Below are 24,118 nucleotides of genomic sequence, written 5' to 3'. Positions count from 1 at the left end.
TTCTTAGTCTTTGATATCCATTTTTTTCAGTTGGGGAGAGACTATTGTTGGACACAAGCTTTTACAATTGAAGGGCAACACCATCCCCAGGGGTTTTGTCCCATTGGAGAGGTTGTTTAACTAAAAAGATGTGGTTGCCAATCCAACTGAGCAAGAGCTTGAAGAATAGGTGGAAGACTGTAACATTGGTACAAAACAAGACCCTAGGGTAATAAACTTGGCTAAAGGAGTTCCTAAAGAATACAAGCAAAGGTATATAGATATTTTTAAGCAGTATATGGATGTGTTTGCTTTTTAATATGATGACTTGAAAACATTTGACACTACTATCATTCAACACAAAATTCCTTTGAAGAGTGGGGTGAAGCCATATAAACAAAAGCTTAGGAAAATTAACCCTTTGTTACTTCCATCGATTGAGAAAGAGGTGAGGAAGTTGCTCCAAGCCAAAATTATCTTACCTTTGAGGTATTTAGATTGGGTAGAAAATTTAGTCCCTGTCAGGAAGAAGAATGGAGAAATAAGATTATGTGTTGACTTCAAGAATCTAAACAAGGCCTCACTAAAAGATAATTACCCTTTTCCTAAGATGGACTACATTCTGCAGAAGGTGGTAGGATCTACTTGGATTTCCATGATGGATGGCTTCTCTGAATACAACCAAGTCATTATGCACCCAGAATATCAAAAGAAAATTGCTTTCACTACACCCTGGGGAACGTTTATGTATGCCAGAATGCCTTTTGGCCTCATAAACACAGGAGCCACTTTTCAGAGAGCTGTGCATATAGAATTTATTGGAGAAAATGATAAAATTGTAGTTATTTATCTGGATAACATCATTGTTTTCTCAAAAATAGATGAAGAGCACATTAAACACTTACAGGTCACTTTTGAAAAATGTGGAATGTATGGTATGTCTTTAAACCCTAAGAAATCTCAATTTTCTCTAAGTGAAGGGAAACTATTGGGCCACATTGTGGCAAAGAAGGGAGTAAAGATTGATCCCAAAAGGGTGGAAGCCATCAATAATATTACATTACCAAGAAATAAGAAAGAAATCTAGGTCTTCTTGGGAAGAATCAACTTTTTAAGAAGGTTTATACCCAATTATGTTGAAATAGTTAAAGAAATCACAGAGGTGTTAAGGAAGGATAGAGAGGTAATGTGGATAGTAGAAGCTCGGGGATCATTCTCTAGAATCAAAAAGGATTTTTCAAAAGCCCTAGTACTTGTCAGCTCAAATTATCAAAAACAATTTTTAATATTTTCTTTTGCTTCTCCCCACACGATGGCTATTGTCTTGTTGCAAAAAAATGATGAAGGACACGAACAACCAATCGTTTTATTCAACCGTGTTAAGATATGTTGAGCTAAAATACAATATTTTGGAGAAATAGGCCTATGCCTTAGTCAAACCCCTGAAATATTTCAGAATGTGTATCCTACAATCCAGTATAACAGCTTATGTTCCCACAGCTACAGTGAAAGATATCCTTTTGCAAGGTGATAGTGAGGGAAAATGAGGCAAGTGGATTTCTAAAATATAGGAATATGACATGGATATCAAACCCACCAAGTTGATCAAAGGGCAGGGCCTGGCTAGAATGATTTCTAATGCCAATTGCTAATCTTTGGGCATGAATTTACTGACAAGAAAGGATGGAAAAAGTGGAAAAGTGGAGGAACAACAAAGAATTGAGACCTCAACTTAGAAAATCTAGATGAAATACATTGTGTCCCATTAGTATAAACATATTGTTCATTATTTACTTTTTCTAAGGAGTCTAGTCAACTTTGATAAAGTTAAATACAGGGCTTTAAGGTTGCAAGCCCATAAATTTGTAATATCAAATGGCCAACTGTATTGGAAAGACCCAGTAGGGATTTTTCCCTTATGTTTGGTTGAATAAGAGATCCATAAAGTGATTGGTGAGTTCCATAATTGTGTACGTGAAGGTCATTATAATTGGAGAGATACAACTCATAAAATTCTCAAGGTTGGATTTATTGGCCTAAGTTGTTTGGTGAGGCGCATGCATATGTTCGGGCATGTGAGAAATGCCAAATGTTTGCAGAAAAACAGAGGTTGGCTCCCCTTCCTTTAATCCTTGTTTTTGTAGAAGAATCCTTTAGGCAATGGGGGTTAGACTTCATTGGAGAAATACATCCACCTTCCAATTGCTAGCACAAATGGATAATCACATCCACCAATTACTTCACTAAGTGGGTGGAAGCTACCCCAACTAGAAATGAAACTGATGCAGTAGTCATCAAGTTTTTGGAGGAAAACATCCTTGTCAGGTTTGGCTACCCAAAGAAAAGTGTCACTGACAATGCTTAGGTGTTCAAGTCAACCAAATTTATTAATTTTTTCCAAAGGTACAACATTATAGTAGGTCATTCCACTACCTATTACCCATAGGGAAATGGATTGGTTGAATCATATAATAAAACCTTAGTAAGGATTTTGAAGAAGATAATAGCAAAAAATAAAAAGAAATGGGATTCATAGCTAAAGTTTTCCCTATGGGAAAATAGGTTTACCACCAAGAGGTCCACTCGGAAATCTCCTTTTGAATTAGTGTATAGGAAAGCTGCAATTTTCCTTATACAAATAGCAATGCCAGTAGCTAAGATCCTACAAGATATTGAGGAGGATTTGAATTCATTGACCAAAAGGATAAATCAATTGGTAGAGCTTCAAGAAAACAGGGAACAGGTAAATCATAATTTGCTTAACTATCAGGAGAGGATGAAGTCTCTTTTTGACATAAAAGCAAAGGACAGATCCTTGCATCTAGGAGATCTAGTACTTAGGTGGGATGTCAGAAGAGAAGATAAAGGAAAACATGGGAAGTTTGATCCTCTATGGTTAGACCTTTCAATTGCTAAAGAAAAAGGGAACAATAATTTCTTTCTGGAAAATTTAAATGATGAAATGCTTGGACTGCCTATGAATGGGAAATTTCTCAAGCTTTACTTCGAACACTGAAGAAGCCCATTCTCACCCATTGTAAATATTAGTGAGCCATTGTAAACACTAGAACTATTTTTGTTTTTATTACTGTTATTTTGTTTTGTGAAGGTTTGAATAAAATGACTCCATGCCCAAGGAATGAAACACTAATATGTAGGTTCTCAATGCATTACATAAATACACTATCCCTAGTTGGATCCAATGTTGTTTCCCTTCATTATTTCTTTTTGTAAGGGTACTAAAGGATTGCATTCAAAAATAGCTTAAAAAATAATCAAAATGGCGATGAGAGCAACTTTCAGCCCCAGTGCCATTATAAGAAGCTATAATACTAGAGCCCTTAGCCATGGGATACTCGATCAAGTAAACGCAAGAGGGGTAATAGCAAAAATTCCACAGTCACACTTTTTTGTTTAAAGGTCGAGCAGATTTCACAACGGATCATCGTCCATCTCTTCCTAACCAGCCCCTAGAAACAGTTCAGGGGGATAACTTGCATAGGAGATAGACCGACACTACCCCCCGGAGTGAAATAGTCATTTGAGTGGTTCCACCGATCCAATGGCTCATATTAATTTTGGGGGGTGACCGCAAGATCCCGCCTCCCATTCTTCCACCCATTGGAGGAATATGGGGACCACTTGCCACATCACAGTTCCGCCAGCTCCAGTTTTCAAGCGAGTGGTGAAAGCAAAGGTAAACAGTAACTTTCTCACCCCCACTCCCATCCACCTACCACCTTCATTGCTCAATCATCCTCTGCCACGTGCCCCCCTAAGTAGCGTCATCCAACATCAGATAGTCGTTGCCCCTCTCCGCCTATAAAAACCCTTCTCGCTCCAAATTTTCAAATTTGTTGTTTTCCCGGTATAACCTCCTCCCGTCATTCGTCTGTTCGACACCAAGTTGGTCCAGAACTCCCCTCCAATGTCGTTTTCATTTGTCACCAAGCCAATCAGGTAACTTGTCAGTCCCCTCCACCTGTGAATTATTTCGATAGTATTTTAAAATGAAGAAAATGGCTCCCAAGTCCCCCAAAGCCCAGGAAACCAAACCCTCCTCTAATGTCGAACCTCTCATGGACACTAAGACACAAATTTCAAACCCCCTTTGTTCTTACCACCTGATGGACCTCCAGTTTGATGTGTATGGCCACCACGTCAGAGGAGAGGACCTGCTCCATGTAGTTGACTCTATGATATTTTATCAGATCACCCATTATGTACATCACTTCCTCGAGTTCATGTCTTGGTTAACTACAACTTAAACATAATAGAACTTTTTTGTTTCCCTTACTGGAGCCAAAATCCTAGGGGTGAATCCAAAGGATAAAGATGCATTTGAGGCCCTTCAAAGCTCACAAGCATAGGTCCAGGAGTTTAGGCACAAGCTGAAGATGCCAGCTAACGATCGTGTGCGGTCCAAGGAACTTGCACGAGTGCAGGAAGAGAAAGATATCCTGGAAAAAGAGTTGATAGACAAAAACAATGAGGTGGTGGATCTTAAGAATCAGGTAGCAAAAATTCAGCTAAGAATAAACACTCACATTTGTGCATTGTTGGTGTCTAAGAACCCTCATAATCCCACAGAAAAAGTTACAAATACCCTCACTGAGCTCTAGCTCTCAGAAGGGGAGCCCATTAAGGTGTAAAAAGACTTAGACACTGCCCAGCAAGCCTTGTCATAAAAAGAAAAGCAGATTGAGACAACCATGACTAATGCAAATCTGATTAGTAAGAACTTATAGGCAGCCAATCAGGAGAGCGTTGACCTCAAAGTCAAACTGAAAGGAAATATGTCCCTCTTGCAAGTTAAGCAACTAGTCTAGGATGATATTATAGCAGAGATGAAAAAAAATGGGAACACGTAACTCTGATGGATGAGTAGAAGATTGTGATAAGGGACTATGATTTCTTCGTCCAAGCTACCAAGGAAGAAGGTGAAAATAATTCCCATATTTCCAATAAATTCATCCAATCTATAAATGAAAATACACTCAGTGAGTTGAGGACCATAGATGTTGTGGATAGTGTCTATTATCATGGAGATCCCCAAAATAGTTCAGAAGGAAGCTAGAGCCAAATTTGAAGAATGCCTAGACATAGTGCTAAAGGATGTGGTTGCCTTCAACTCTGAGTTTGAGTAGAGAGTCAAAGAAGGGTTTCCTAGCTGTTAGGATTTTGTGGGAGCCTTGATTCCATGGGAACAATACAGTCAGATGCTAGTTGAGGCCAAGAGCAAGGTAGATTCCTCTCATGAGAAGATTGCCACCCTTAAAGGTAAAATTGTGGTTAATTATCTGAGAAGGTATTTTCAGTTGTTAGGATCGGTGAAGACTGTGTTCCTCCCTAAGTTGAACTATACAAGGGTCACAAATATCAATATTTCATTTCGGTGATTCTTTCACGCTCCTCTACCAGCTCCAACATTGTGGCAAAGATGTGAGCAGTTCAACGATCCTCTAGTGCTCCATATCATCGACCCAGTGACATTGCCTCCTAAACCTATCTATCATGGTTAAATATATTGTTGATTGTGTCAATCATGGCACTTTGATATTTTATGTTTTATGTAAATATTTTCTTTTCAAAGGCTCAATGCTAGTTAGGATCCGAGTAGTATAGTTGTGCCACTAAAGCATGCTGATATTTTTGTTATGATGATTCACTGCCAAATCAAGAAAGAATATTTTGTAATGGGTTCTCTCCCTAAAGCCCTATAAAAACAATTTATGATACAGAACCAAGGGTTCGGAATTTTTGTTTTCCAAAAGTGAAGCTATGCAGATTGTCAATGAAATGTATGCCCTGTTGAAGATTAATGAAAGTTTTTTGCGATTCTGACTCATATGAATGTGTAGTATGTATTCTCTCTTGTGTTTGTTCCATATATTCTCACTCTTCCTCTCAGATTACATGTAAAAGCATATGTTGGATATGTTTTTATGAATTCATGGATTCATTTATGTCTAATGCAAATCTAAGATGCCTATGACTGATATGAATTATTATCCTTAAAAATGCGCTCCATGTATCTTATCACATTATTTAAAAAATTTCCTCATCCACTTCATGTTGAACTTCGATGTGTTGGATTCTTACTTTAAGCCTTGTGCATTGGTTTTCTTTCCTTCTCGATTCTTCTCTCCAATATACTCCAATGCCTGATAAAATTGCATGTTCATGTAATGTTGGCTGCTAAAGTCAGACATTAATGCTTCTATGAGTAATACTTTGCATCCAAATTTGTATTTATCCTATTAAGGAAAGTTTTGAATCAATTTCATCTCAAATGTGTTAAATATTGAGTGCAATAGAAAATCTCAGCAAATCCTGAAAGCACTCATCAAGATGTCATAGGCACTAGTCCCTCCTCAACTGAGGGGTTGTCTCTAGTGTGTCTCTAGGAGACACAACAGGCTACCAAGGTAATAGTAATTTCATTATATGGGGTGGATGGTAGGAGTGTGTGATCACACATACACACACGCACGATAGAGGGCAGGAGTTTGTGATCACACACACACATAGAGATTTAAAATATACACATTGTATGCATACAGTAAAATAACACTTATTTGTATTTTGAGATATGTCCACCAAATTGGTTAATGAGGAGAATTCATTTCCAAATTTTAGGAATCAATGGTGGATTCAATCCCTAATTCAACAATAATACCACCGACGTAAAGAAAACTTGTGGATCTCTAGCATCTCTCACCACAACCTACATCACCTAAGAATCGAAGTAAAACCATACAGTTACCTTCATGTTCATGAAGGAAACTCTTCATGCATCTTACCCATGCCTCAATTAATTTAGATCTTCTTCCCATCAATGAAACATGATAAGTGGGGAGGACTTTTCCTCCTCTACTAAATAATCCCTTGTGAATGTTTCCCCTCTAGTGCTCTAGTGCAAGAAAGAATATAATCTAATCCATTCAATGTTCTAAGGAAACCTAGAGTGTTTAACTCAATGGATCGGTTAAAAACAAATGCTAGCGCATGAAGGTTGTAGGTTTACAATTGGCTCCAACATTAACAAATTCCCCATCTAACTTCAATATCCTTAGACCCATACTCATGGATGTTTGTGCAAGTTGCAAGAATAACAAGAATGGGAGAAATATAGGTTCTCTTCCAATATGAGCATGCATAAAGAAGAATAGGAGAATGAAATACTCAATCATTGAATGAACTAATTAAAGGGAAGAAGAGATATTTTCTTCACATGAGTATTTGTGCCCTCTACCCGAGGATGTGATAACTTGTGCTTGGGGCAAATAAATCAAAGGATGATATTATAGTGCTTCAAGAAGCATGTGGAAAAGGTAGTACTTCTCCATTGTACTTGTGGCAACATTAATCTATTGGATATCCTTACTAAAGATCCCCTTTCTTTCTCTCTTTTGGTACCATAAACTCATTATTTCCCCTTATACAACCTTTTTTATTGGTTATTATATCAATTCTATGTTTCATTGTCATACATATTTTTACATAGCTTAAGCACTACATATATATTTTCCATATGGTGGTAATTTAAGAACATACACACACCTTAACCCCGATCATATAATATGGATTCATAATCATTCACTAACCAAACCTTTGCCTTGAACTCTATACCAAGAATTTCTGCGAGGTATTTTAGAAATTTACATCATAAACTATTATTTAATATAGTATAATTCATGAGTTAAAATTGGAAGAATAAATAACAAGTCTCAAAATTAAAATAGTGATGTTTTAGAAAAAAATATTGATATATATTAGGGAATATCTATAAAAATGAACTATAAAATATTGCTCTTTAGCATTGGTTCCTTTTTAACTTTATAAATATCAAACTAAGTCTACACTTCAAATATTTTTAAATATACATAAAAATTTTAAAAAGAAGAAAACCACTTTTAAATGAGTGAAAATTTTAATGTTAGAGATACAAGTGACTTGAGGTATAGGAAAAAATATTATTAAACTTATCATTAATAATAATAAACAATCAATTTCAAAACTAGTGTTAGAAGAAAATGTATGATCACAAACATTTATTCAATAATATTGTGCAAATGTATATTTAACAACTATTTTAGAATGATTGGCTATACTTATCAAAAGTGACATAATTGTAATTTGTTGTAAATATATAAGCCAACCCTTTTTATCACTATAGATACAATTGGTTGTTTTTGTGGAATGTACAATGTTAATGACCCATGTTATATAGATCATCAAGTTTGTAATAAAGCCCAAAATACCTAGTAAAAGATATGTCATTAGATTGTTTCATTAAAAGTTTATTTGTTTAATAAACTTTATTAAGACAAGATAACATTTATCCAATCCAAACATGAATAAACTTTGAATATAATATGTAATATAGACTAATATGTAAAGGTTCAAAATCTTTAAAATGTTTTAATATGGTAGATAAATATTTGTAATATGTAATATATACTAATATGTAAAGGTTAAAAAATTTTGAATGTTTTAATATTGTAGATAAATATTTATATGTATATGACTCTTACAAAATAAGTATAATTTTAGTCAAATATTCAATATTTCTTCGATTGTATCATTATTATTGAGTGTCTCTTCACACATTTAAAATATTATATAAAATCTAAATTTATGTTTTAATATGTTATAATGCAAATACTTGTTTCTTTAAAGTCAGTTATAAATGTTACTTTGAAATAATTTAGCAACCATTAATAAGAAGATGAAACACAATAAACTTTATTATTTGCAAATATAATTATAGAGAATTTTCATATATATTATTTATCCATTGAGTCCATGCTTCATCCATCCTTCTCCATTATCAATTGTTGGTTATCTATTCTTGTAATGGCTATTGCTCTCACTAGATTTAGCAAACTAACTTCAATAATTTGATTGGATAAACAATGACGTATTCTAAGAAATGATAAATATGTTTAACTCCTCACAATAATTTGACTTGATAAACAATGACATGCTTGGGGGAAATGATAAATATGTATATAATAGACATTGAGAGTGATCCATAAGCACAATAAAATATTTGGTTTTTTATATATAAAGTTTTTATAAGTTCAAGAGAAACTAAAAGTAATATTAGTAACTAATGCCCTTGGATTATGGGTAGTGTTTTAAATCATATTTTGTTTGTATTTTACCATGTTAATGATCATAATGGGTTTGAAACTTTCATAAAACAATGATTGGTACTAATTTACAAGTATTTGTGAACATTACATAAGAGTTGATATTATCAAATATATATTTGTTGAAATTTGTATTGGGTTAACAATTTAATGGCTAAAAATAAATATAGAATAAGGCTAGCAATAACAATGCAGAAACAAGAAACTGAATCGATATGAAAATAAGGACACTTAAGAAATATTATGCAAGGAGAACATAATATAGAGGAAAAGATCTTTATATTATCAAACTAGTTTCATCCTAAAGGACTCATTAGTGATACAAAGAATTTCCATTACAAACTGTCCTTACATAAAACATGGACAGGAGTCATGCTCAGAAAAACCGTCAAGAAATGAACCATTAAGGAAACAAAAACAGTTGAGATCCCCCCAAAAAAGCGGGCAAGATGTAACCAAAGCACCAAGTGGACCAATCGACAAAAAAGTCACAAAAAAGCCTGAAAGGATGGGCGTGAACTGTCGCTAAAAAAAGTGTTAATTTTGGCATAAAATATGCCAAAAATAGAAGAAAAAAATATGCTAAAAATTGTTAACTGAATCAGTCGTGCTATGAACCGAATCTGAGAACTGCACCTGAAAGAATATATCAAGTCCGAGGATTTGAACTGCTCATAATGAAGGTTCCAAGCTTGCGTGGATTTCTCCAACAAATCAGAGGTTTAGGAATATGTTGCAACAAAGGGAAACGCTGGAAGTCTCCATAAAGTTTAGGGTTTAGGGTCCCCCCAAGGTTTAAAGATCGAGTGGCTTCACAGAAGTCCAACTTTAACACCAAGGGGGCCCTTTTGAGGCCTGAATAATGAAGAGGTCCTCGCGCATAAACCTGCTGCAATAGAGCTTCCCTCTGATCCCACTGAACCTTTGAAAAACATGCCTGAAGAAAATCAGGTGGATATCCTCTGGACCAAAGCCGAATATAGAACAACCTCTTGAGCTCTGAAAAACCAGACTAACTGCTTTCTCGAAGAAGGTATATTTGTAATTTATTTACAACAAATGCCACTTTCTGGTGTCGAGGGTGCCAAGAAGTGAAGGGAATGTACTGATAAGCATTCGGAGGCTTCTGATAGCACTTTGTAGAAATCTTTCAATAGGTTTGAAAATCGGGACCTTTGAAATGCACAACATCCAACAAATTGACACTAGTGGAAGAAATACACGATGTAATACAAATATTATCAGGATAAATGCACTGATAACATTCTAATACTCAAACAATTTGTCTTTAGAACCTGACCAAACCATACAACCATCATCAATGAAGCGCTTGAAGAGTCTGCTTTCTGGAGAAGGCATTCTTCTGTTGAATTCCTACTCAAGATGGCAGAGAAAAACACAGGGATATACTACAGCAAAGTTGTTTCCCATAGCAGTGCCTCGAATCTATTGATAGAAGGAGCCATTGAATTGAAGAAAATGTCATTTGAGAACCAGTTCCGTTGAGCTGACCAAGAAATCAATGTCCTCTGGAGTAAACAAGGTTGTAGTGCTTTGAGAGAGCATATCATGCAAAGCATGCAATCCTTCCTGAGTAGGAATACTTGGATAAAGAAACTACATCAAAAGTTACAAGAAAAGAATCTGCTAGAAAGCGTTCTATTTCAATAACTTGCAGGAGAGTGAGAGAGTCTGGTAAATGATTTGGTTGCGCAAGCAAAGTGCTCAAAAGTTTGTGATGTAAGAACTTGGAAAGAGGTTCTAACATAAAACCATTATATGAGCAGATTGGACGACCAACAGGAGGGTTTTTTTGTACCTTCCAAATGAAGTATAGAGTACAGGCTCTGGCATGCTGAATTTTGACTTGCAGAATATATTCCCACTGGTTGACAGATAGAAGGTTTCTGAATCTGGCTTGGAGATGTCGGAGAGAAGCTTGAATAACACCCCATGGAGTCCCTATGGTTTGACATTTAAGATTGATATTATATACAACATAATGTGACATAACTTTCAATTTCTTCTACCCAATGTTGTAGTCTTTAAAGAATATATGCAAACCAAGATATCTAAGATGTATATAATACCACCAATTTGTTCATTTAAGTTATGGGTATTCTCAATTAAGAATAAGATTTGTTTTGGTCATAACAAATTTGTAGTGACGTCCATTAAACCGACAAATGCCTTGTGTATTTATGAGCCTATTGAATGGAGTGTATTATGACATCAATGTTTTATGAAGTACATAAAAACATTAAGATTAGTGTTGCAATGTCTTAGAGAGCTTATGCCATATGATTAACTCTCTAAGTGTTGGTTTTATGAATCAAAGGTTCATTATTTACACCTATAATTTCAAGAGAAAGAATTGCAATGGCTCCAACAAAGATAGAAGCTATTATGGAATGGTTACCATATACTAATGTGCATAAAACATGTAGTTTTATGAGTTTGGTTGGATACCATAGAAGATTTGTGCAATGATTTTTAAAAATTGTGAATCCTATTATTGAATTATAGAAAAAGAACAAGAAATTAGTGTGAAGAGAACGATGTGAGAAAGTCTTTCAAAGAATTATTGTCAATGGCTCATATGTTAAAGGGTATCAAATATGTATCATTTTTTCTAGTATGTACAAACACTTGCTAGATTATGAATTGCAATAAGTTAAGGTCATTTTCCATACCTTGCTAAAGCTTTAACCACATGAAGAGAACCATATAATGCATGATTTAGAATTGCAACAATAGTGCATGTGTAAAGAATTTGGAAACATCACTTGGTTGGAAAATAAATAAAAAAAGAATTAAAGATAGACCAACATGGACTTCAAGATATATTTACCCAAAATAACTTGAATATTAGAGTGGTCAAAATTTATGAGTGGGTATAATTTGATACATGATACATTAAGGGAAAAACAAATAAAGTCGTCGATCATGTATTTTCTAAATTTTTTCTATTGAATAGAAATTTACAAGAAAATATATTGAAATTACAACTTAAAGACACATGGCATAAGGAAGTTCAGTTGGACTTTGAAAATGAAACAATGGAAATTCCTAAATATGAAGGATATTATTATCATATAACTATTTTTAAGTGGTGAAAATAAGGTATGTAAATTCATTAACTAAGACAGGTAAACCAAGAAAACATGATGCGATGCGATAGAGTGGATGGATAGCAAGTAAACACGAAGAATGGAATTTCACAAGTTAGAAATCACATTAAATTTAGGCAAGGTTAAGAATATAATGAAACATGGAGATGTAAATTATTCTATAATTACATCAAGAAGAGTCAAACAACCAACATAAAGAAAAGAGAAGGGCAAAAGCAAGGTTAGATAGAACACAATAGTTCAAAATGGCAATTCTTGACATTAATAACTAGATCCAAAACAAGAAGTAATTAATTCAAAGGCATAATGGCAAAGCATAAGAAATAGGGGACACTCATGTTGTTTTCCAAGGTTTTCCCAACTTGCTTCATTTCAAGCACATGATCCACAAGAAAGATTGATTTGGGGACTTGAAACAAAAGCCGTGATTCCCATTACGATGAAAAAGGAGAGGTTTAAGTTTCCATGAGATAGAAATATGAAACAATAAAATATTTGAAGAATAGGCAATGATATACCTAGTATGGGTTTGAGAAAAATTTGAGTGGTCATGGAGTATTAAGAGTACTCTACCTCCACATTTAAAACATTATACAAAGTTTAGAAAGGAAGAAACTAGTATAGGTATGAAGACCACACATGGAAACAAAATGGCATTCATCACTTCTATGGATAAGAAAAAAAATCTAAAATGAACTTTATTATTTGTAAATAAATATGGTGAATGGGAATTGTTATATATATATATATCCATTAGGTATCATCACAATGAATCTTTCTCCACTTAAAAAGGGGTCAAATCATCTACAATGTATACAATACAACCAAATGTTTTCATTTAATATTTCTAGATTCATCATTATCAATTACATGCAAAATGAACATAAATCATAAAAAAAAAAATACAATTCCAAGTACAATTATTATAAAATACATAGCAACAAAATTTGCATTTAATCAATAAGTTCAACCACATAACCATTGTTACAAAAATATGTAGCATCTAACCATCCAAAATTAAGTGGAACTACCACCCATGTGTTGCGGCCATGGAATCAAACCAAAGTTAATTTTTTAGTATGGAATCATCGTATCCTTCCCTCCTACTAATCTCCAACTCTTTGTATCGTCTTGGTCCATGGCCCTCCCATACTTCTACATGGCCATGGAACATTTCATATTAAACAAATTTACATATACACCATTGTCACATGCCTTATCCATGCAATATAGTACTCATCTTTTATATAATTTTTACATACTTGGTAGTGAGGTTTTGACCTCGGCCCACCATTATTTTATATAATCCTTTAAACATATCCCTTATTTTGATAGCAGTATAACATATTGTCTGTATCATTATTTTTCCATAGCAATATAAATGTCGTCCATACCACTACACACACACACATACACACGTTAGTCCATGTTAGTGATGAAAAGTACATTTTCTTGTCTAAAAAACTAGCACCATAAAAACCAAATATGTGTTCAACATATGCCACATAGACCAAACACTCGAGAACATCTTTGTCTAAAAAACTAGCACCATAAAAACCAAATGTGTTCAACATGTGCCACTAGACCAAACACTTGCACCATATAAACTAAACTTACTCTTGCATAGATACAAGCCAAAAAATTGTACTACATGACCAACAAATTATGCCACATGGCACATACCAATCAATTATGCACCTTACACCCGCTATCAACAACCTGTGCATACATGTGGAATCATCAATGTAATCTATGCCACACTAGGTTGACATAAGATGTTGTCAACAACTTGTGCATACATGTGGAATCATCAATGTAATCTATGCCACATTAGGTTGACATAAGATGTTGTCACCAGGATTGTGCAAAACTCAATTGATCCTGGCAATCCCTTGGCTCCTATCCTCAACCCTTCACATGTCATTTCAACCTGTGCTCTAATAGGGACTAAACTTCATACAAGCAACACAGGGCAACTTACCTACTTGAAACTTAATGGGAACTAAACCCATACAAACCAACTTGTCTGCATCTCATTGATGTTGAATTTGGTATTTTTTTCAACTGAAGAAATCGCACTTGGAGTAGCTCTCAGGCATATATAGTCCTGCCTAGGATTGGACAAGCATAGGACTATATTGAATTTGAATTTGGTATTTGTGATGTGGGTAAGTGTCATCCATTTATTTTCATGTTATCATTTTTGTTGTTTACGAGTATGCTCGTCTACCAATACAGGGAATCCACAAAGTTGGGCCCAATGGAGTAAATATAAATCCCTTAATTCATTTTTAGATCCTTAAAAATGAATACACCCTTCAGATTTGCACAAGATTATGAAGGAAAAGTTTCGTATTGTGTCTGGCTTCACGGCTATCATTACTTACAAGATACGTTTATTTGACAAAGTTGGGCCCAATGGAGTAAATATAAATCCCTTAATTCATTTTTAGATCCTTAAAAATGAATACACCCTTCAGATTTGCACAAGATTATGAAGGAAAAGTTTCGTATTGTGTCTGGCTTCACGGCTATCATTACTTACAAGATACGTTTATTTGACAGTATCTCTTATGCATGCAGTCTGTGTGTTTGTCTCACCAAGAAATTGCATTAATCACATCAAACATTGATGGCAAAGTGAAATCCAAAAGAACTCATCTCTGCAAGAATTAACATTTCATTACTTACAAGATACATGTTGTATATTGTCAATGTCCTTAAGTCTGAGATTTTGTCTTAACATCGAAAACAAATGGTAAAACCCCAAATCCATATCAATTGGAGGTTAATGCGAGATGTTTGTGCATATTGCTTGCTATATGTGTTGGGAGATTTTTACTCTTATAGTTGAAAGTACTGTGTAAACTCAAAGCAAAAGATTATGTGCAGCTTGAAATTTGATGTTCAGTCCATTTTACCCTCATTTGCAAGAGTTCAAGAGTGCCAGCAGTTATCCAGGTATTCAAACCCTTATATCACAGATATGCACACAGCCCATCCCTCAGAAAGAACTAATAACAAAGCCTACATATGGAAAACCTTTAGAAACAGATAGATAGTTATTATTAATAGAAATTATAGTAATGTTTACCATATAACATAGACATTGTTAGAGGCTCTTGAAACCCTCTGGACTCTATAACACACACATTGTTCGAGGCTATTGAAACAATCTGGACCCTAAAAGACAGCAGGGCTAGTAGGGTTCAGTTGTGTTGTCAAATATAGAAAAACTACAGTGCTAATAGTTTCTTTTGGGCTTACCCATAGGGATTTAAACCAATGACTTTTTTGCAATGAGTGTCTTCACAGTACACCCATTCACCATCAATTAAAAGCCCCATATGCTAACAGTGCAAACATTTTATCCTAATGTGAAGTCATACATTTCATGCAACAACTACAGTTTCCACGGTAATTCCAGAGCATGGACATACTTCAATTTCAGATTTTTCTTCATTTTCCCAAATCTCAGGTATGGCTTCCTTTATGTTGTGAATGCTTTCGAGAGCAAAATCTGCTCCTTCTGTTCGGTCAGATCTGCCAACCTGCGTTGCAAACAAAAAACATTTAGTGAGTGCTGGTTATAAATCTATGTTACAATTCCAACAAAACTGGTTTTATCTTTTTCAGATGTGCATTAGATATGAATAATGTAATGGGGGCTTACTATAACAGTATGCAACCCTGCAGCTTTGCCGGCTGCTATGTTACGTACACTGTCGTCAAAGAAAATCTGTGGAAATATTTTAAATTAGATTAAGCCAACTTTTCAAAATAGGTCTACAACATGCATTTCAAAAATGATTATGCATAAAAAAACATACCGTCCTTTTTGGATCTGCATTTGCTATTTTCAATGCCAATTCTATTGCCTCCAAGGAAGGCTTGCAAAGAATAGGAGACTTGAAATTTGTTGACTTATCACTATTTATGGTTTCCAAGCAATCACTATAATCAGCTTTTCCATGAAAAGTAATGCCCGTTTCCAAGTCTTCTTCATTACCAGTAGTTTGCGTACATGGGTTGACAGTCTTCAAGCTATTAGTATCATCAACAATTTGTTCAGAGCTATTCAGTGTTTCAAACCAGGTTTCCAAGTCATCTTCATTACCGGTTGTTTCTGTAATTGGGTCGACAGCTTTCAAGCTATTACTATTATCAACAATTTGTTGAGGGGGATTCAGTGTTTCAAAGCATATTACACCTTCAAAACAATCTTCCAATCCCAGCCTACTTAAGGTTTTTGTAGCATGAACTTTGTCAGAATTGGTGAATATCTGCGTAAGAGGATCAACAGCACTTTATAAACATATGATGATAATATAATAATAATAATGCAATTTTAAGGTAGGTCATGGCCAAGCCAGACACCAAATTGATGTATCAGACCACCTTGTTTGTGGGAAAGGGAGCCATCCCCATGCAGTAATTTGATTTCAATAGTCTATAGAGGTGTACATACTCTACCCCATTCTGGATTTGGACATGTGACCTCTTATGAGGCACATGTTCTTAACAATTAGGTCCACTCAAGCTGTAGAAGCTCCCATATATAGAGTATAAACATTAAGATAACATACAAGAACTCAGCTACAGTACTTACAATTTTCCGTTGTGGCATACTCAGTAACAAACTCCTCAGCACTGGATCAGGTCTAAGGTTCTCATAAGGCAATCTACCATGCACAATACTGCAGATACAAATTTTTTAAAACAACCATAAGTCACAATTATTTTGAATCAAAGAACAAGCATATCAACTGGTTTAGAAAATAAAAAGTGAGAATACCTATGAAAGTAATCATTATCAATCTCATAGCCCTGCGCCTGTTTCAAACCCATTAAAATAAAAGATTAGATGGATGATGTAAATATTGACACTCAATTGTGTCGTTTGTTTCTCAGTCCGTAATCTTATTCTTAGTATCACCTATTTCAACAAATTACTACTATTTATTGTTTATCAGCATTGATTAGGATTATCATACAATACAAGGAACTGTATGAGAATGCCATGAAGTCGACTATCCAGGCCACTGCCCCTTAAAAACATCATCATTCAATATACAGGAACTCAAAATAAGTCCACTGAATAGAAATGGTCACAAAATTAAAGAACACAGATGAAAAAGGGACACAGAATTACCTTAAGTCCAGCCATCGTAGTCCCATAACTCTTGTGAAGATCAACGCACATAGATGGAACTTCGTTTTTATCAATTTTAAGAACTTCAACCATGTAATCTGTTAAAAGAGCATATGCAAGCTCAGAAATTTAAAGAAAATCATAAGGATAAACTCCAAGGGGCTTTAGGCAACAAAGGGTAACAAATTAATTTTCTTGCCCCCATTATCATACAGTACAAGGCATTCACTAGGTATAGTTTTTAAGCAGAACTGGTAATTGTTGAAAATTACGACATTCCACAATATACCTTCAATATTCCTACGGCAGGTTGTTTGAAGTCCAGTACTTAGAGGATACAGAGTATCATCCAAATCTGAAACAAGCACATAAACATTAAAGCTATTGAAGATAATGTATAAACAATATGAATGGTTAAATATGCCTTAGTTTTTAGTTTTTAAAGACAGTAAACTACTCAAGCTCAAAAAGGTAATATTGAAAAGGGCAAAAAATTAAATAGACTAAACAGGATAACAACAATATTTCTTACCAAACAGAAGACAGTCATATAGTGGCATCTTAGCTTCCACAGAGCTTTGTACAGCCTCCATAATTAATCTGAAAGAAAATAAACCAAAAAAATTGGATACCAAACAGGCAATTTCAAATATTTCTTCTATTGCCTTTATAATTTTACATGGTATTTCTGGAATTCAATTGTAAGATACTAGACTAAGATTTATCTGAAAGTAAATGAAAATTTAAGACCACTTAATAATTTTATGCAGTTAAAACTGGTCTCACAAAAAATATATGTCAGAATCATAGGACCTGAAAACTCAGCACCCGAAAAGATTTGACATTCAACTCTTGCAATCTGAAGTCTAATTTGATATCAAGAAAACCACTCTACAATTTGAATCGGACCCATATACTGCATCTAAAACATAAACTAACTGGAACCCTAATAAATTTAACAAATTGTAGTAACACCTGAAGATGAACACACCGAGATGGTAACAAATTCATGAATCTTCAATAATCCGCAAATTGTAAATCAAAACACAATTAAAAATAGGGATGGTTACAAAATACATCACAAACATATATAATCTGCAAATCCACATTAGGCGTTCAGCTGCCTTGCTCATTATTATTTCTTCAATTCTCACAATTAACTTAATATTTTGATGGAAAATTCACAAATCTTCAACAAACCTCAACCTACACACAACGAAAAAATACATATTCACATAATACATATATATTAGAAAAAAAAAAAAAACAAACAGATTGTTTTTCAGATTAAAAACATACATATAAACACATACATATCTACAAACAGATACACATCTTGAGTTTTCCAGGGTCATATTAGTTCAGCATAATATCTTTTTATTCAAAGGATAGGTGAACTTGAGAAATAAAAAAAGCTGGTGCAAATATTGGTCAAAGTAATTAGATTTCTGGGGCTTAAATGAAGACCTCTGAGTCCAAATCAAAGGAATAGATAACATCATGAACACTATGGAAAACATAATTATAAGAAATAACATAAAATACGAAAGAACTTCACTACAACAAGAAGAAAATCAAGACAGGGAGAATTCAACTCAGATCAGCAAAATCTCGGCTAGTAAAAAATCATCTGTGCAGAAATCAGGAATCACATTGTGGAAAATGAGCCAAGAAACTCATTTTCCAGTTAAATCAAAGAAGAGGGCTACTTTTCTGATAGGTTCACAAGTCAAATTCATTGAACCGTGAATGACCTGCCCAGTACTCGCTGGTAATTAGTTTGTGGATCGAACCAGTTCCTCTTGCCGAGTTGAATCAACCCGTTTTAAATGGCAAGCTAACTGATTCGACCGGGGAGTCTGGTAACACAAAATTAGTACAAACTCTCATATCTACACAACCCGATCATATCAATCCAAAAGCCCTGGTTGAGTTGAATCAACCTGTTTTAGCAGGCCAAGTCAGGTGTCACAGCGAGTCCAGATAAAGCCCAGCAGGTCTGGTAACAATGAAAATTAGTACGAACTTACACAACAAACACTACAAAACAAGGTGGAGGAAAGAATCCAACACACCATCCTATCAAAACCAGTCAAATTTTCACAAACACAATGAGAAGAAGAAGAAAAAGAAATCATTACTGGGTAAAACAACAATGGGAACATACACAATATGGACTAAAATGTAATGAACTCCCGTCGACAATTTTCACTGACCTTGTAAACCTAATATAAAACAAAGAAAAGCTAAGAAAAAACCGTACAGTGCCATAAAAGCACAATTCACAACATCCAGCTTCAATCTTGTGCTGTATTTCATGACATTAAGCACAGTCAAAAGCGAAACAGCGAGAGAATTATGAAAAGAACATACATACCAGATATTGATGGGATCCTCCTCCTGTGTCGCGGAAATGAAAGAACCCAACACAGACTGAAGTGTAAAACCCAAAACAAATTATAAGTTTCAGAATTACAATACAAAACAACGAACGCATACACAATATGAAATGAGGAATATGTATATATAGGCCACACCCACAAGCCCTTTACTGAGAAGGAATGGTGAGCAGGACACTTGCTATGGCAAAAAGAGGTATAATACTCAGAAAATTCCCCGAGCAGCAGAAGTAGAATAATAATAATGGGGAATATGACTATGAACACATGTGTAGGATGAGAAAACTACCAAACATTAATAGGCTTGCACGACACCCTGTGGCCATACTCAGGATCATTGCGACTTTTCGATACTCTCATGGAGTCGGACTGTGAACTCCAAGAGCCCATTCGTCAAAAAGGGCCGTAAAATCCCACAAAACCTCGGCATCACATCCATTAAACAATTAATTAATGCATATTTGATTGAATTGGGTGCTCAGACTTACAGTCAAGGCCACTTTGATGAAATTGATTGCCTAATTTGATATCCATTCAATAATTATAGTTAATGTCTCTTTGATTCAATTGGGTGTTTTTGTTTACCTTGGGTTGATTCTTTGGTTGAAAGATTTATGGTGTTGATTCTTGAGTTGGGCTCCACTATTTGGACATCCTTTTGATATTTCAGTTCACTTTATGGCTTTGCTTTCGGTTGTGGAAAAGCAACGAAGTGTCGTTAACGATGGGTATTAGATGCACTGGATTTATTCGAATAAAATAATACTTTTTTAAAATATTTTTAATTATTTATTAAAAATTAAAAATTTAAATGTTATTTTATTGTTTTTACATAATTTAAATTATGAAAATTAATATCATAATTTAAATATTATTGTTCAAATATAGTTGTTACTTGAAATTTTGGGTTTTAGGTTATTCTCTATTTAAGGCTTTGCCATAGTTAGTCTCTTCATGGTTCTGATGCTACCACACTTGTTGGTTCAAAACGCATTGGCCAAAAAAATTTCTTATTTGATTTCTACCGAAGACTTTTCTTAATTTAAATGTAATTAATTTGTTCATTTATTTAAAAGTTATATTAAAATATTTTGGTATTTTGCTTAATGTGAGGTTCTCTTTAATGGTTATGTGGGCTTTGTGTTTGGAGTGTTTACAATATAAACTCTTTTTTTACTAGTACAGAGGTTTTTCGTTTCTTAGAAAAATGATTCTAGTGAGTAAGATTCTCAAGCCTATCATATTTATTATGCGAGTTGTCTTTAGTGCAACTTTTTGGAAACTTTTCCGATGGATTTTTCCGGTCTAATTTCTTTAAAATCTAGTTGGAAATCATTGAAATCACAAGTTTGATGGATAACCTCTGCACATTAGAAGTGTCCTAGGGGTTTTCCAGGGTGCTGAATCCATATATACAATCAAAAAACTAGTTTAAATAACACAAATCAAGATTTTAGCTCAAACTTTTCCGCCAGATTCCGACACCGGAAACTCCAAAAAGTTGCACTAAAGACAACTCGTTTATTGTGTATCTTTTTGGCTTCCCAATAGGGATCAATTTCACATATTAGAGCAAGGTCTTTGCTCGTACTTGTGGGCCAAGTATGACAGGTTTTGAGACCTCCGTTTGGTACCTTTGGATGTTTGCATTATGCCAAAAATGATGGAGGTCTAAGGTTGATTAATATTACAACTTAGGGGAGCATCATTGCTACCAAATGGGTGATTCAATGTTTGGATGGATACTCTACTTGTCAAGCATTTTTGATGCATTGTCTTCTCACAACATGGCATATTGGTGGGACCAGAGGATTTTTTAGATTGTGTGACATTATTTAATCTCCTCACAACTTCCAGGGCTCGAGCTCCTCTATTATTAGAAGTATCCACACAACATGGAGGAAAGTGGCTAACTTGGTGCGGTGGTAGATGTCAGGGGGTTGAGTGGTATGGGATTTAGCCAAAAGACCATTACGGAATTGGAAATGCATGCCATGTGTGTTGTAAACATCCTCTATTTTTGTGGGTGACAATTAAGTAAGAAGATTTTTTGGGTGGAGAGATTTGTGGGATGACAGTGCTTGCTGTTGGAAGAACTGGTGATCCATTGCTTGTGATTTTTCCCTATCTTCCATACATTAACATACTATGATAGAGATTGTTGGTCTTATTCCATAAGAGGATTTATTCAAATTGACTATTGGCATGCCTAGCTCCTTTTGGCAAGATTAGGAGTGGAGCTTCCAAATCATCCAAGCAAACACATGAGCAATCCCCACCCAAGATAACTTACCTACCTACCTTGACGGATTCACTCTGGATCTGGAGAACTACACAAGCTTGTGATCATAATGTATCAATGTCTCCTTTACTACAATGGCAAAGGCTAGCTTTGAGCTAGCCTTTCCATGATTGATTTGGGCAAGACTCTCTCTCGGCCTCCCTTTGCACCCTCCAAAGCTCATATTTTATGTAGCTATTATGGTTCAGCCCTAAGTGCCCCTTGACCTAATATGATTCATGAAGGTTGTATTATCTTCTTCATTAAAGGCATGAGTCCATCCCTATTCTTAATACATAATTGATGTCTATTGACATGGAAAAATTTTGGATTAGGGGACTACTTAGTGTGTGGTCAGTTTAGGTAAGCTAAAAATTCTAGGTGTTTATGTGGCTAGTGATGTATCAAGGCCTTTTGACCAAGGCAAGGTTGTTGAAAAGTGGTCTCATGGATGTGTTTTGACCTTCTTCCCTTAGGTTGGAAATGGTGAAGCACCTCTTTTGCTATTGTTCTTTCTTCAAATCCTATTGGGAGTTTGCTCATTCTAAGAATGTAGCCATTTTGTAGAGGCGGTTGCATTGGAGAGTGGTGTAATTGGTGATTCTAGATCTTTGGTCCAATCTTATCTTAATGGAGTTGGGCATTGCTTAAGGAGTTGAGCTTTATTTGTTCTTTTGAAACTTCAATGCAAATGTGTTTTTGAGAATGATGTTAGCTCTATCTCTACATTTTGTCAATTATTGGAAGAAGAGGTATGTAGTTGTTAGCTAAAGGCCTTATATTGATTGAAAAAGCCAAAGAGTTGGATATAATTGTTTATTCCAAGTTTATTTTTGTTTTAATTTTTTTTTAGGGAGACAATGTCAATACCTTTATAGATACCTTCTTGTTGTGTTTTTTTCTTTGATATAAATAATTTTTTGTAAATATAAGAAGTATTTACAAAAAATGAAAAAACTATAGTGTCCAGTGTGAAAGAGGTGTGATTTTTTTGTGCTACCTTGAATTGACACGTGTCCCTTTTACTCTAAATAAAAAAACAATGTCAGCTATAATTATGAAACAAAAATGGTTATGCATATTTGGTTAGTTTAAATTAAAAATATTATAAAACATCAATAATTTCAATCTCGTGTGCTTGCCTAGTTCATTGTTGATATTACAATCCATAATGGAGATGTGATAAAATTATTTCACTCTCACTCCCAACCATAAATATAATATTTCGATGTTTATGTTAAGTAACATAATTTTAGAGTACAAAATTTGAAAAAATGTTTACAACTCAAGAGATTTGATCCCTCTTGGTGCTTGATTGATTTGTTGTTAACATGGATCTATATTGATGTCTAATGAAAATCAAAATTGGTTTAGGAGATTGCAAGAAATAATACAATATGTAAAAATGCTTAAGAGAAAACTAAAAACACACCTAAAGAGAAAAGAATTAAAAGAAGGAAAAAAATAAGAAAATAATTGAGAAACTTCAACATATGAGATGAGAAACAATAAAGAAGCTTAAAAAGACAGGTTCTCTAACCAAGACCTAATACACAAGTAACACACTTTGAACATTAAGATGGTGAAAAATAGAATAACAAAAATAAAAATACCTTAAAATATTGTTGTTATAATCTAGTTTGAGTTTGTATAAAAACCAAGCCAAGTACATAATGTAAACTTCATGAATATCCTATGTGAGTAAACACGGAAATTAATGGAACTTGGTAGAGCATTGTTTGTTGAAAAATCTAACCTTTAATATGTGCAAATGACTATCAACAAAAGATTCAAATTAACATATATGTAATAATTTAGATAGGGAGCCTAAAGAGGAGGAGATTGTTCAGTTTTCTAGATTTACTTAACATGGTTAGATTTTGGACAATATCGATTCTAAAAAGCTTATATTTTTTCCATTTGGTCTGGAATGTCTAATGACAAACCGCTCCAATTCTAAGTTGTAACCTTTGTTTGTAGGCAATACAAAATTTTGCCTTACAAAAAAGGAGTGGAGG

General features: G+C 34.5%; 1 protein-coding gene across 4 annotated transcripts; it reads right to left on the bottom strand.

The window, feature by feature from the left end:
* Window positions 1-15,311: 15,311 nt before the first annotated feature.
* On the bottom strand, window positions 15,312-20,320 carry LOC149248362 (uncharacterized). Of its 4 annotated transcripts, XM_089458408.1 has the most exons (11): window positions 20,109-20,320; window positions 19,798-19,853; window positions 18,498-18,626; window positions 17,953-18,020; window positions 17,710-17,775; window positions 17,421-17,518; window positions 17,064-17,101; window positions 16,878-16,965; window positions 16,099-16,551; window positions 15,942-16,007; window positions 15,312-15,819 (listed from the first exon to the last, which is right to left on the bottom strand). In XM_089458408.1, the coding sequence occupies exons 3-11, from the start codon at window positions 18,551-18,553 to the stop codon at window positions 15,661-15,663; spliced, it is 1,092 nt and encodes a 363-aa protein (XP_089314534.1). In that variant the 5' UTR covers window positions 18,554-18,626; window positions 19,798-19,853; window positions 20,109-20,320; the 3' UTR covers window positions 15,312-15,660. The 4 variants fall into 4 exon arrangements, with proteins under 4 accessions (XP_089314534.1, XP_089314536.1, XP_089314533.1 ...); XM_089458410.1 differs by lacking the exon at window positions 18,498-18,626; XM_089458407.1 differs by lacking the exon at window positions 20,109-20,320 and having other exon boundaries at window positions 19,798-19,951.
* Between the last annotated feature and the right edge of the window lie 3,798 nt (window positions 20,321-24,118).

This window comes from Pinus tabuliformis, chromosome 7 (genome assembly GCF_031772625.1).
Source record: "Pinus tabuliformis cultivar Carrire ecotype Pingquan chromosome 7, CPIR1, whole genome shotgun sequence".
Taxonomy (NCBI): domain Eukaryota; kingdom Viridiplantae; phylum Streptophyta; class Pinopsida; order Pinales; family Pinaceae; genus Pinus; species Pinus tabuliformis.
This window is presented reverse-complemented; position numbering and strand designations above follow the sequence as displayed.